Genomic DNA, 15,435 nt, shown 5'->3' on the forward strand with positions numbered 1-15,435 from the left:
CTATGCTATATTTCACCATAAGGAGGAAAATTTGGTAAAAACCAAAATTTCTCACTAGAGTGAAAATTTGTTGGTATAACCAGTCTTTGTACAGGACGGCACAAATCCTTTGACAAAAACCTTTTTTGTTGTGAAAATCGCCTGTAACTATGCAAACAAAAGAGATAGAAACTTCATGGCTTCGGCAAAAATATGTATTTACAAAAGTTCTAAAAACCTCTAGAACAAAGAATTATAGAGAAATTAACACATAAAAAGATATTTATAGAAAACCAATTTTTAAAGAGCCACCCTACCTTAAATATTGCAAAAATCATAGCACATGAACCATTAGAGATAGCCACATAGTTTCTTCAGAAAAGTTGCTTCAATTTGATAGATTTATAACTTTGTAGAACATTATGTAGCTGAATTTTACATATCTAAGAAGTTGATACTTTGAACACCCTAACCACAAGGACCACCCTAATTCAACTAATATAAAAAAATCGGCAAGAAAGTTCTAAGAAAGTTTGCCGAAGATACTATATATCTAAAACCAACGGTTTAGGCGCAAATAGTTTTGTCTTCCTAAATAAAGCTTTGGGACCATAGTGCACTGCTCTAACTAATGTGTTCAAATGGGTGGGATGAAGAGAGGTGCTAGGATGAATTAGGGCACAGTAACCCTATGATACTTGATTTTTCGTTTCTTAAAGGGTGTTTTTTTTCAATAAACCGACCGACGAGCATCGAGATAACGGTTACGAGAGAACCTTCGACGTCGGGAATTTTTTTCCGTCGGAGTAGGCTAGGTCCACCGACGAGGACTAGTGTGAGTAGATTGTGAAGTAGCACCGGCAAATGGTTGTCGGGGCGCTTGTGAACTGGAAAGTTACCCTCCACCCAGCATCGTAGGACCGACCTCGTCATCTCCCATGGTAGTATCGGTTTCGGAAGATTTTCCATTCCGGGGAAACTCTTCGTTTAAGTAGAAAAGTTCCACCGTCGGGGACTATTCCGAGCAGTTCGTAGCGAATCACCGGCTTGAATCGCCGGGGCACCAGCGAACCGGAAGCCACCATCCAACCGGAATCGCTGGATCGACTACGGCATCTAACTGGTCAATGTAGAGAGAACCGTATGTAGAATATCATGCCGTGCAGGTCTGATATGGCGGTTGTGAGACCAGCGAACTACCACGACCAGCTAAACCTGGAATCAAGTGAACTGCATGAGCACAGCCTCCTCACGAAGCTGTCAATCCGGGGGATCAGTCAAATGTTGAACTTCTTGGAGGAGATTAGAGGAGTAGAATTCAGAGTTATCTTTTTTGTTCAGAGTCCCAGAAATTTTTGTCTTTCTCATATAGAGAAAGTTTTTTCAAACACTATAAAAATCCACATGTTAACCGAGGCCCGGAGGGTCGAGTGTCATATGCCATTCAATTCAGTTCGTCAACGATTGCTGAACCGATTTACACAAACTTATGAACTCAAATGAAGGGTATAACGGTCCCATAAGCTGCTATTGATTTTTTTTGTTAATCCGACTTCCGGTTCCGGAGTTACAGATTGAAGAGTACGATCACACAGCAAATTTCCATATAAACTGGTAAAACCATGATGTCCGAATAATGTAAGAGACCATCCATAAATGAGACAGAATTTTTTGGGTGATTTTTAACACCCCCTCGCCCGTCGTAGCATTTCGTCACAAACCTCTAAATACCCCCTGGTAATTACGTAGCTTGACGGTAACCTTCCTCCCTCTTGCCCCGAAAAAAAATAAAAAAAACGATGTTAGTTAGATGAAACGGGTAAGATTGTCGTGACATCAGGTCAATCCCCATTCCCCTTTAAAAAGCTACGTAGCATGACATGACCCCCTACCCCCAGTCGTCAAACATCATCACAAAATACAAAACTCCCCCCTCCCCCATATAATGCTACGTTATTTATGGATGGTTCCTAATACATATTAAAGTTGGTGCAACATTGCTTGGATTTACGGGTCTAGATCACTAACGATGAATCAAAGTAGATTTGACCACATTGGCCACCTATGATGGATGATGGTTTAAACCCCGCCAAGTTCCTAAGCTTATATCTCTCCAGCGAATTCTTGATCGATTTTTAAAAACTTGATTTCATTTGAAAGATACAGTAATCCCATTGACTGCTATTAAATTTCATTCGGTTCTGACTTTTGGTTCCGGAGTTAAAGGTTGGTTAGTAATGTCATACCAGAATTGTCCATATAAACAGTTAGAATCGTAATATCTCAGAAGCTAAAAATCTATTGAAATGGTCACCAAATTACTTCGAATAACATATCAACGTCACTAAATACCACTCAAACATTCTTTGAATGACAATACATTGACAATTCCGAAAGTCCCGGCTTCCGGGCATATTCCACAATTAAAGTCACGTCGATTTTTTGGAGATGACTGAACTGATTTTCTCAAACAAAGTCTCAAATGAAAGATATAATATGCAGTTGGGTGGTGTATAACACTGCCCCCCATCCCCCGCCACCACTCCTTTATCATCGCCCTCCTTCTTGGACCACCCTCACAACCGCATTGCCTTCATTCACTCCGCATACCGAAATAAGATATACGATTTCTGGCGGATCTCCCACTCTCACTCTACTGAACCCTCACCCTCCTTCCCTTTCAAACCCATTCCCGGTTCAGGAGGTAGTACACTCCTCTGCGGAGGGTGTCGTGATTGCCAAGATCAATGATGTGTTCTATTGTAGCTGCTATGCCCCACCAATGTGGCCAAGGGAACAGTTCAACCAGATGATCGACAGACTTTCGTCTGACATGGTGGGTCGGAAGCCGTTTGTCATAGCGGGTGACTTCAATGCTTGATCAGTGGAGTGGGGCAGTTGCTGTATAAATAGCAAGGGCCAAGCGCTACTGGAGGCGCTTGCGAAATTCGACGCAGTGCTAGTCAATGATGGTTTCGCTAGCACATTCCGTAGGAATAGGGTCGACTCGTGGATTGACGTAACGTTTGTCAGTCCGAGTTTGGTTCCAGACATGGATTGGAGGGTAGACGACGGCTACACTCATAGCGATCACCTAGCCATACGCTTTAGGATCAACTATGGTGTGCAGCATCCGAGGGCGAGTAATCCCTGTCAGATACGCGGGTGGAAGACCAATCACTTCGACAGCGAAGTTTTCACCGCGGCCCTGGGACTGGAGGCCAACACCGACAGTCTAAGCGGGGATGCGCTGGTAGCTGTCCTATCACGCGCGTGCGACGCCACTATGCCGAAGAAAACCCTGCCACGAAATGGCAGACGTGCGGTATATTGGTGGAGTGCAGAGATTGCAGCCCTACAATCAGCTTGCCTCCAAGCTACACGTAGGATGCAGCGAGCCCGCACTGAGGGGGTAAGAGTGGACCGCTGTGAAGTGTTTCGAGCTGCGAAATCGAAACAGCAGCAAGAGAGCGTGTTTTGACAATTTGTGCGAGGGTGCCAACGCGAATCCGTGGGGCGATGCCTACAGGATCGTGATGGCAAAGATCAAAGGGGGCTCCTCACCCCCCGAACGGTCGCCGGATCGGTTGGCGAGGATTGTCGAAGTACTCTTCCCGTCTCGAGCCACAAGTCCCTGGCCACCTGCGCCGCAAGGCACGGTGGGTACGGACGACATGGTGGCCCGGTGACGAATGAAGAGCTACTTGCAGTGGCCAATTCTCTAGAAACGAACAAAGCTCCAGGGCCGGATGGAGTCCCAAACAGCGCTCTCAAGACAGCAATCATAGCGAACCAGAACATGTTAAGGTTAGCTATGCAAAGATGCCTTGATGAGTGCCGTTTTCCGAATAGATGGAAAAGGCAGAAGTTGGTACTGTTGCCGAAGACCCGGAAGCCACCGGGCGTACAGACCAATCTGTCTGTTCGACACGACGGGCAAATTGCTTGAGAGGATCATCCTCAACAGGCTAAGTCCATACGCAGAAGGTACGGATGGCCTGTCAAGTAATCAGTTTGGTTTTCGAAAGGGCAAGTCCACGGTGGACAATATCAACTCAGTGGAAAGGACTGCGGAGATAGCGATCCAACGGAAAAGGCGAGGTATTCGATATTGTGCGTTAGTGACACTTGATGTGAAAAATGCATTCAACAGCGCAAGCTGGGATGCCATCGCGCTCTCGTTACGTTACGCGCTTGGTCTACCGGTGGGCCTGTACTGGATCTTGGAAAGCTACTTCCAGAACCGTGTACTATTATATGAAACCGATGCCAGTCAAAGAAGTGTTCCTATTACCGTAGGAGTCCCGCAAGGTTCAATCCCAAGCCCGGTATTTTGGAACCTTATGTATGACGGGGTTCTGAGACCAAAGTTCCCTACTGGTGTGAAGATCGTCGGCTTCGCCGATGATGTAACCCTGGCGGTCTACGCAGAGTCAATCCCCGAGGTAGAACTAACGGCGGTACACGCGATTTGCACGGTGGCGGAATGGATGAGCGCGAGAGGCCTAGAACTCGCCCACCATAAGACGGAGGTGGTTATTGTTAATAACCGTAAGTCGGTACAACAAACAGTTATCCAAGCGATTCTTGGGGCCATCATAGACGACAAGCTGACCTTCGGCAGCCATGTGTCGACTATGCGTACAAGAAGGCTTCGACGGCTGTTACGGCATTATCGAGGATGATGTCCAACAGCTCTAAGGTGTGCGCCAGTAGACTGGCAGGTGTCGCAGTATCTATCCTTAGGTACGGTGGACCGTCCTGGGCGAGAACACTGGAAGTAACCAGTTACCTTCGCAAACTGGAGAGCACCTACCGCTTGATGTGCCTCAGAGTGATATCTGCCTACCGCACGATATCACACGATGCATCCTGCGTGATAGCGGGCATGATGCCAGTCGAGCTGGTCATCCGGGAAGACGAAGTGTTTTGAATTGCTTGGCAATAGGGGAGTCCGCGAGCGTACCAGGGTGACCTCGGTCGCCAGATGGCAGCGCGAATGGGATAACTCCTCGAGAGGTAGGTGGACCCACCGGCTGATACCTAACATATCGAGCTGGGTGGGAAGACCCTATGAGGAAGTTCACTTCCATCTGACACAATTCCTGTCAGGCCATGGCTGTTTCCGACAGTACCTCCACAGGTTCGGGCACGCGGAGGCTCCAGTCTGCCCAGACTGCCCCGGTGTTGGCGAAACTGCGGAACACATACTATTCGTATGTCCCCGTTTCGACGTCGAAAGAGGAGCTATGCTGGACGTCTGCGGCTAGGACAGAACCCCCGATACCCTTATACAGGGGATGTGCCAAGCGGTTGAGAAGTGGAACGCAGTCTCGACTGCTACCACTCAGGTTGCCTGCAGGTTGCAGAGAATATGGCGCGCCGAGCAGCAGGCGATGAGCATGACTAATTTGGGATTGGTTAGCTAGAGCGGAATGGGTTATGCGCGGAGAAATGAATGAATGGTCTGCTCATGCCGGGATGGGAGGGTCGTAGCGTAGATTGCTGGTACCTATCGCTATTGACAACTTTCGGCATGGCAGAGGAATGTAGGGTGAGCGTGAGTGCGAACATCAGGCACGAATCATAGATTAGGTAAATAAGAAAGGTACAATCGCTCCACTAGGTGGATTAAAACCGGATTTTTAAAATCCACCAACCCAAGACCAACGTGCCCACAGTTTGCATGGAATTTTACGATAAATTACATGGAGAAAGCTCACCACCTTGAATTTTCACCGCTAGGAGGCACTATATACACAGTTTAGTTCTAAATTTGACAGCTTAGAGAGCGCCAACATTAACTTTTAAAGGGCTTGTTCACTGGGAAAGGCTTGTTCTACAACTTTGAAGAAGCAACCTAATTTTCTTCTCGTTCCGTTGAAAAGTTAGTGTTGATGCTCTTTATGCAGTAAAATGTAGATCTAATATTTACTAGTTAAAAGATCATTCCAGAAATTCTTGCAAACATACTATTCAGTTAAACCCAACAGTTATTTCGCAAAAAAAAGTTCGTGGGATTCGACTACTGATTTCCCACTATGTTAGGCCCTGTACAAAACTGACTCTGACATCACTTCATTAAAAGTTTAATAACTTTTCATAGGAAGTTGGATTGATTTGCAGCTTCCTTATTTTCAGTTAGTGGGCTTTCTCCATGTAATTTTTCGAAAAAATCCCATATAAACCTCGAACACGTTGGTCCGGTAGCTAGACTTGTCCAATTTGGCTCGAATTTGGAGCAGACACTCTTGGTAGGGTTACTGGAATTTTATATAGAAAGGTATCTCAAAACCAAGAAAAAATACTACTAATTTTCCTTGGTTTTGATAACTTTCAGTTAACAAATTTTCTATTGCGATTAGAACTATGTTCACCTGTTAAAACATGTTAAGATATGTCTAAGGAACAACCTTTGATGATTTGTGGTCATGTAGAGCCTATTAAATCAGAATGAAAGTGACTTTATTATGGACACATATCGAAAACACGATTTTTAATTGAAGACACCTCTAAAGCATGTCCAAAGTAAATAATTTTTGTGGCAACTTTTTAAATTTACACCTAGAACAAAAATGTGAGCTGACCCATGTATAGTTCAAAACTTTTTCAAAATGTGTTCATATTCACAACAACCATGATCACGTTTCCCGATAAGATAATCGTAAAATTATTCCCAGATTTTTTTGTGGGGACGATAAATTGTGCGGTTATCTGGAAAAAAGAACTTTAAATTATTGTAATTAGATGAGCCGCATGAATTATAAATCAACCCTGGAAAACTCATAATTCTCCTATAAATCGAGCCAAACGAATGAATAGTGTCACATTCATAATATTGTAACGAGCGTACCTCGAGTGGAACGATCCTAAAAACTTTCCATGTTTTTCCCAACGAATCTCCGCTTCGCTGCAATTTCAAATACCGAAAATAGATCCCAGATTCCGCCCTTAAACTTTTCTCGTTTAGCGAAACTTGATTAGCATTTTGTTTTCCGAGTCCCCCTTACAAATAACTCCAATGACGTCATTGCTCGAAAGTGTGCTGACCTATTTTCAGAACCATCCAGGGAGAAGGGGATGGAGCTTTGCCAGCTCAATTCATATAGGACCGGGAAGATACTGTAAACTCCACCCGAAACAGCACAATGAACTGCGCAGTTCCGTGGCAGCATTCCCTGAATTGTGCTACGTTTGTCGTGGTGTTGGTGCTTCCTGTTGTAACCTGAATAGATACCTACATACAGAGGGGGGGAGACAAAAATCAATGAAAATCTAGGTCATTCACTCAGTAGTGCATGAATGGAAAACTTTTCTTTGATGGAAAATAACTGAATGAGTTTCTCGTGTTCTCTGTTACTATCCTATGAAATAATATGACAATTTTTTTTCTCTCTCATCCCTTTAGATATCCCGTCAAAGTATTGACGCCTGCAAAGACTACTTCCGTGACGATCTGCTAAAGTCGGACTGGGCCCTAATGGTGGAGTTGAAGAAAACGTTCCAGATTTTGTAGTTTTTTCCGTGTGTCAATCCAACGAACTTCCACAACACTGTGGCAAAGTTTCCTATTTTCTATCCATCCAATCTAGCATCTCGGGGGTTGGAGCTTGATGGGGACATCTCCCGGACGGGTCAGACCCGTTTTCGGGGGTAGGAAAGTGCGGGCGCGTATCATTTTTCTTTTTAGCTGCAACAATCCATATTGTACTTTCACTGAGTAATTTTACTTAACACACCGTTCTCCGATAGGTATTTAATCAATTGTTTGACACCATTGCGTCATTGTAATTGTATTTATTTATGTTACAATTTCCTCTTGTTTGGCGATTCTGTCGTCGGTCTGTGTTGTTGCAGACACCGAATAGGTTTTAGATAGTATTTGCGATTGCCGGATGCAATGCTAGTGAGTGATTGTCAGGGAATGATTGAAATGTTTCTGGAAGCAGTGAACGTTTGCTTAACATCTTCTAATAAAAAAGAAACAATATAAAACGAAACAAGTTACGGTAGGCTATTTATGAAGAATGTCCCTTTTTTCAATGTCGAACGAGAAGGTAAATATAGCAGTTCACTTTTCGATTTGATTATGCAAAGTTCAGCGAACTGCAGCTGCAGTAGACAGGTTGGGCCAGTGTTCAAACCCACTGAAAGTCAAAACATCGACCGCTGCTGGATGTGAAATCTCTCATCAATGTTGTTATGACAGAAAATCAATATTTTTTTTTCCTCGGTGAACTGATATAATAGTAGCTATTTGCAAATAATAGCGCATATTGTTTGCCTCTCGAGACGTCCTGGCCCACGCGCTATTTTAACGAGTGCACGATTACGATAGAGAGGTACTGGACAGGGCGTCTTGTCGTGATGGTTTGTTTTTGTTTACATTTGGCGGGTGCGAAATATTTTCGGCCTTATTCATCATCAAAGCACCTCGGCGGAATCGTTGGCCGCTGCATGATCGAATGGGGCAGTAGTTTCGGGTAAGTGAAATCAATCATTAATTGTTTCTAGGGTACTCGACACAGCCATGAATAATTAGAGATAACTCTTGGTGAATATTTTAGTTTAGTGTGTCTAATTACAAACAGTCTATTTAATCCATTTCCAAATAATGATACATTTAAACAAGATTATCCTCAAATTTTATTTCAAATAATTGAAAGTTGGGCGACTAACACTAGGGTTCGTAATACCGACCTATTTTGGCGAGAACTGGTACTGCGGTACTGAAGCCCCCGGTACCGGTAAAGTACCGATACTCAAATATGTTTTTCAAAAGATACGAGAAACGCTTCAAAGTGAAATTGATTGCTCAAACTGATGTCTCGTTGCAACAGAAGGATTTTTTCGAATGCGGCACCTTTTATGTCGAGATCTAGGCCAGTTGGAATTCAATAACTGCTAAGCGGTGCGACTTTCGTCAACTTCAACAGATGGTAAATGCAAGAAACCCCCTATTATCAAAAGTATATCGAAGTGAGAATGTTAATCCGTGTACGCTAGTTGCATTTCCTCTCGGCATTATCACTTTGCTGTAAATTGGTTTCGACTTTCATGGACTTTTGCTGTTTTTCCGGATCACCAAAAATTACGTATCGCTCCATTCGAAACATTTCACCAACTCTAAAATTGTAAGCTACTAAATCGCTGTTCGTTCTTTTATAGATAAAGATTTAAGCGCAAACCAAATACAGACATGACTTAGGCCACAGTCTTATTATGCACCACCCAGTGAATAATTGGAACCAATCAGAATGTCGCTAATAAAAAAAATCAAAACAATTTTTACTCTTATACTAGATGTGAATACTTTGAAATTTAGTAGAAGATAGTTGAAATTTTATTTCGACCGAATTGTGCAGGAATTTAAACATATCATTCAGTACAACGGGAGTTAGTAATATTTAACTTCTAAAATTATTATGATGAGGGCCCCACTTCATTTTCCCACAAAGGCGTAAGCTGAATGATTTATCCAGAAGATAATTAAATATAATTAAAAGCCACCTTGCAGGCCGATATTTGGAAACCCACAACCCTAACTGACACTGATTCTTGGCATCTCGACAGTAAATGTAGGTTTGTGGGGGCGTTCAATGAACTAAAATATTAAAATATATATTTCGATTTTTTTTAACCCGATAAATTTGATTAACTCGCAAGGCTTGGTTGCCATTTTCTAAAAAAACTAAAAGTTTAGGTACAGGACTCGACCAGGATAGGGTCGGATGATTAAACTGATGAATTTCGCGCCAAATCGTATTCCGAGTTGGCAGCACCCACTCAGATTTTAATGAAACTTTCTTTTTGACACAAAAAGCCACTTTGCATACTTTGTTTTTCCAAAAATTATTTAGACCGTTTTTTGGAAAGGGTCAAACTTTTTTAACCATTTTTTTTTTCAAATGGCTATAGTCTAAAAATGATAAATCCCACAAATAAGCGATTTTCACAAACTTAGTCAAATTTTGGAATAACAATATTGAAAAAAAAATCTTCATCGACTCCTAGACTGAAAAAAAATTGAAATTTAAAGTCAATTTATGAAAAATCCATCTTTGATTGGGATGAAATTTTGTTCCAAGATAAGAAATTATGTCAAAAATTCAAGTTGGACAATTTGAGGAAAAAAGTTATTTGAAAAAAAACTTTTCCTTGTCCAAACTGTTTTTAATGTATTTTTATTCAGGGTCCATAGCTCAGAAACTAGAACCTAGAATCCCGAGGAGAGAACCCAGACGCCAGATTCCATAGCCCAAGGTCCAGAATACCGAGGAGAGTGACCAGAGTCGCGAGTCCTTAACCCAAAATACTGAGACAAGTCTAGAGTCCAGAATCCAGAGCTGTCGAGAATGCAGAGTCCAGAGTCCATATCGCAGCGATCATAACCGATCAGTTCTGAAGACAGAGCTCAAAGTCCAGAAGTCAGAGTGCAGAGCTAAGAGCCCAGAGTTCAGATTTCAGATGCCAGAGCCCAGAGTCCAAAACCTAGAGTCCAAAGCCCAGAGACCAGAAACCAGCGTCTAGAGTGCTTATCGCAAAATACTGAGCCCAGAATCCTCAACACAGAATCCAGAGCCCATTGCCCAAAGTCCAGAGCCCCTAACCCAAAATAGTGAGACCAGAGTTTAGAGTCCAGATTATAGCGCTCAGAGTCCAGAATCCAGAGTTCAGATTCGATAATCTGGAGTTTAGATTGCCAGCGACCAGAACCCATAGCCCCGAGGAGAAAACCCAGAGTCCGGAGTCCAGAATCCAGAGTCCCGAGTGCATAGTCCAGAGTTCAGTGTCGAGAATGCAGAGTCCAGAGTCCATAGCGCAGCGATCAGACCCCAGAGTTCGAGCCCAGAGTGCAGAATTCAGAGTTCCGAGTACAGAGTTCAGAGTCCAGAGTTCAGTGTTCAGATGTCAGAGCCCAGAGTCCAAAACCTAGAGACAAAAGCCCACAGTCCAGAAACCAGAGTCTAGGGTTCTTATTTCAAAATACTGAGCCCAGAGTCCTCAGAACATAATCCAGAGCCCAGAGCGTAGAGCCCAAAGTCCAGAGTCCCTAATCCAAAGTAGTGAGACCAGGGTTTAGAGTCCAGATTCTAGAGCACAGAGTCCTGAATCCAGAGTTCAGATTCGATAGTCCAGAATTTAGAACTTATAGCCCAGCGACCAGAACCCAGAGTCCCGAGGAGAGAACCCAGAGTCCGGAGTCGAGAAACCAGAGTCCCGAGTGCAGAGTGTATAGTCCAGAGTCTACAATGCAGAATCCAAAGTCCAGAATCAAGACCCAAAGCCCATAGCTCAGGGACCACAGTATACAGTCCAGAGTCTATAGCACAGAATCTCGAGGCGAAATCTCAGAATCCAGAGATAAGAATTTTGAGTTCAGAGTGCAGAGAACAGAGTCGAGAATTCTGGGTCCAGAGTCCTCAACCCAAATTACTGTGGCCAGAGTCCAGAGCTCTGAAACTAGAATCCAGAGCCCGAATTACTTAACCCAAAATACTGAGGCAAGAGTTCAGACTCCAGAGCACAGAGCCCAGAATCCAGAGTCCATAACACAGAATCTCGAAGCGAGAGTCCAGAGTCCAGAACCCAGCGTGAAGAATGCAGCATTCAGATCAAAATCCAGAATCTAGAGCTCAGAGTCCAGAGACGAGAATCCTGAGACCAGAGTTCAGAGTCCAGAGACCAGAGTCCTCAACCCAAAATACTGAGCCCAGTGTCCCGAGTTCAGAGCCCAGAGTCCCGAGAAGAGAGCCCACAGTCCAGAATACAGAGATCCGAGTGCAGAGCCTAAAGTTCAGAGTCAGGAGTCTAGAGTTCAGATTCCAAAGTGCAGGATCAAGACCCTAGATGTCAGAGCCCATGGTTCAGAGTCCAGAGTGCATAGTACAGAAATTCGAGGCCAGCGCTAAGAGTCCATCAACCAGGGATAAGAGTAAAGAGCTCAGTATCTAAAGTTCAGTGTCCATAGTCTAGAAGCCAGAACTCACATTCCAGAGTCCCGAGGGGAGAGCCAAGAGTCCAGAGTTCCGAGTGCCGATTCCAGGTTAGAGTTCAGACTTCAGAGGATTCCAGAGTCCAGAATCAAAACCCCAGAGTTTAGAGAGAGTCCATAGCACAGAATATCGAAACCAGAATCCGGTGTCCAGAATCCAGCGTGAAGAGTGCAGTGTCCAGAGTTCACAGTCTAGAATCTATACTGACTGGGTATTTTCGGAATGGTCTTGACGAGTAGGTGCCAGAAATTTATATCTAACGCCATGTTGAAATCCGAGATGGCGACTTCCGGACGTTATTACGATTACACTTCGGATTGTTTATCTTTACATAGCACTTGATACTGTTTGACTTTGATTAATGCAATTGATTCATAATGATAATTTAACTAGAACTGCTCTTCACAACTGTTGTTACTAGACTGCTATAAGGCCTTAGTTTTATAGTACTGTTATTTGGTAAAATGAGTATTGATGAGGGTAAGGTACAGGTAACCAGGGTAATATGCCAAACGAATGTCAAATTCGTTACTGATATTTTTTGCATGTATCTGGCAATTAGCAGTTAGGAAATTGAATTCTGAGATGATTATGACTTTCATTGGTTTAGTTTTCGATAAAAATACAGTTTGGATCAGGAAAAGTTTTTTTCAAAAAACTTATTTTCCTTGAAAGTGCTCAACTTGAATTTTCGACGGTATGTGGGGAACATAATTACCTATCTTGGAACAAAATTTCATCCAAATCAATGGTGGGGTTTTTTGTAAATCGACTTTAAATGTTTCAAATCGATTTTTTTCAGTGTCGATGAAGATTTTTTTTCAATTTTATTCAAAAATTTCACTAATTTTGTGAAAATCACTCGCACAATATTTTTTTGTAGGATTTTAGACTATTTGAAAAAAATTGGTAAAAAAGTTTGACCCTTTTCAAAAGACAGTCTAAATCATTTTCGGAAAAACAAAGTAGGCAAAGTGGCTGTTTGTGATAAAGTTCTGTACATGAGAAAGTTTAAAGTTTGAGTTTCATTAAAATCTGAAAGGGTGCTACCAATATTTGTTAGAGTTGGCGCGAAATTCGTCAACTATACGAATGGCTGGCGTCCAAAAGGGGCTAACCCACATTTTTTTCCGAAATCGATATTTTTGCATTTTTTTATAGTTCTAAGTAATCCACGTGTACTGCCATTTAAGAATTTTCAAAAAAAATTTTTAGATTTTTTGCTATTAGCAGTCAAAGTTGTCCATGGAGGTAACCCCAGTACTAGCTGGCGTCCAAAAGGGGCTAACCATACACTCAGTCTTATTGAAATTCATGTTTTCTCGTTCGTTTTCCGAGGTTTTAAGAAAAAGTAGTCAATCGATTCGCAATCAGTAAATTTTGTGTTGTAGCACATATATCGGTGAACTCAATATAATACTGTTTTTAGTTTGATTGAATTGTACGTTGACGTTTCGGCCCACACAGTCGTTCTTGAAGGTAAGGGCCGCTCATACACTTGTATGGCTATTTTCTGTCTAATATATATGCCTTATGCAACTTTATATTATTGAGCATATTTTTTCGAAAATTCCAGTGAAGATGTCATGTCTCTTCATTGAAAGTTCACCGAGCAATAAGGGATGAAGAAGAAAACGGTACATTGTGGCCGGAAAGTTAAAAAACGTGGAATCAATTATTATCTTTCGTTATAGAGTTATGGTGTCGGAAGAGTTGCTGTATGACACATAACGCTTTGTTTGGTTGAATCACACTAGTTCGAAACTCAATCACTAGGGCGGCGCTGTTATCAACTTTTTAATGAAGCTAGATGGAAATGTAGTGTCTTCGAGATAGTTGTAGGTCACAGATCATTTTAAACATATCTTCTGAAGATGCAAACTTTGTAGGTACTGTATGTTTTGAGATAGAGAAGGTTTTAGTTAAACATTTACTTAAAGATTATGTTTTCATGCACCATATTTGAAAACCTGTAGGACCTGCAAAGTTGGTGTCTTCAGAAGATTACCTGACATACAACTTTGCCGTAGACACCATCTTTCAATCTCGTTCCATTAAAAAGTTGATAACAGCGCCACCCTAGCGACTGAATTCGAACTAATATGAAATGAATAAATAAAGCGCTAGATGTCACACAACAACGTCGCCAAAGACACCATAACTCAATGAAAACATATTAGTCAATGAAATGTATCATTTGGAAATGTGGAATCTGTTGATACAAAAGATGAGGAGGAGGAGGAGATTGGAAGGTTGCAAGAATTTCAGCTCCAGGAGGCTTTTCCCTACTCCAAATAAACAAATAAACAGGTAAACAAACTCTGAAACGAAAGATAAGGAAAAGATGTGTGAATTGTGGGTTAGCCCCTTTTGGATGCTAGGAACCCCCGGGGTTAACCCCCCGAATTACGAAAATGCTCATGAATTGAAAAGTAGTACATGTAATGATCTTATTTTTTCTAGACAACATGGGTCAATGGACGCCAGCCATTCAAATGGTGAATACTTCCCAGTGTTCACAAGCTCCTATCTCATGCTTCCCTTTGCTGTTGTTGACATTTAATCTGTAGTCCGGCATCGACTGGGTATTACCGTCTTGTGTAGTAGAAGCGAAATGAGCAGGTGCTATAACCCTACCGTAGACCGAACTAAATACGTGAGGTGGCAAAGAAACCCCGCGCGGCTGTCCGAGGAAACAGGAGGTTGGCTCAAACAGAAAACACCACGTTACGAAAAATTAAAAAAAAACATCACGTTACGAAGAATCAGGAAGACAAGGCGGATCGGAATAATCAATCAAAGTCCACGTAACGAAAAAAGGCCTACGATTGGAAACTTGACACTTCGAACTGTGAGTCTTTTTGCTTCCCTGGGTTCGAACGAATCCTACACAATGAGCTGAAAACTCGCAACTTCAAAGCCGTAGCATTGTAGGAACTTTGCTGGGCAGAATAGAATGTGTGGTGTGTGGAAAAGCGGGCATCGTGCGGTTACATTAAGTATACTAGAGCGACGCTTTGTAGCTTTGTAGTGCTGGGCAAGAGGCGCCAACGCGTAATCAAGTAGCAGACGATCAGCGTGAGGATGTGTCTGGATAACAGGCCATTTCTACAACTACAGCATCGTTACCGAGCACTGCCCTCACGAAGCGTAACCCGAGAACGAGAAAGATGCATTTTACGCGCATTTGGAGCCCGCGGCAGCATGTGAAGCTCCTCATTAGCGACACGAACGCCACCCCTGAGATCACCTGATTAACAAACTGAGAACCAAATCGATCACGTTCTGATGAACGGAAAACTTTTCTCCGACATCACAAATGGGCGCACCTTCCGCAGTACGAATATAGATTGGAAATCGCCTACAGGAAGATCGGGATACCGAGGCGATGGAGCATCTGTACAGAGTTATGAAAATTCTACGCGTAAGTAAATCGCTCGAGCAAAGGCTATATGCCACA

General features: G+C 42.7%; 2 protein-coding genes across 2 annotated transcripts in view; one reads left to right on the plus strand and one right to left on the minus strand.

The window, feature by feature from the left end:
- LOC131689640 (eukaryotic translation initiation factor 5B) overlaps positions 1 to 7,982 on the plus strand; it is a 409,123-nt gene extending 401,141 nt beyond the window's left edge. Inside the window, exon 9 of the mRNA XM_058974874.1 lies at positions 7,388 to 7,982. Within this exon, the coding sequence (XP_058830857.1) occupies positions 7,388 to 7,495 (108 nt within the window). The 3' untranslated portion in view covers positions 7,496 to 7,982. The remainder of the gene's footprint in view (positions 1 to 7,387) is intronic.
- The window catches only part of LOC131689643 (uncharacterized), a 290,463-nt gene that overhangs the window by 78,605 nt on the left and 196,423 nt on the right, over positions 1 to 15,435 (minus strand). The window lies entirely within an intron of this gene.

Source organism: Topomyia yanbarensis, chromosome 3 (assembly GCF_030247195.1).
Source record: "Topomyia yanbarensis strain Yona2022 chromosome 3, ASM3024719v1, whole genome shotgun sequence".
In the NCBI taxonomy this organism is placed as follows: Eukaryota; Metazoa; Arthropoda; class Insecta; order Diptera; family Culicidae; genus Topomyia; species Topomyia yanbarensis.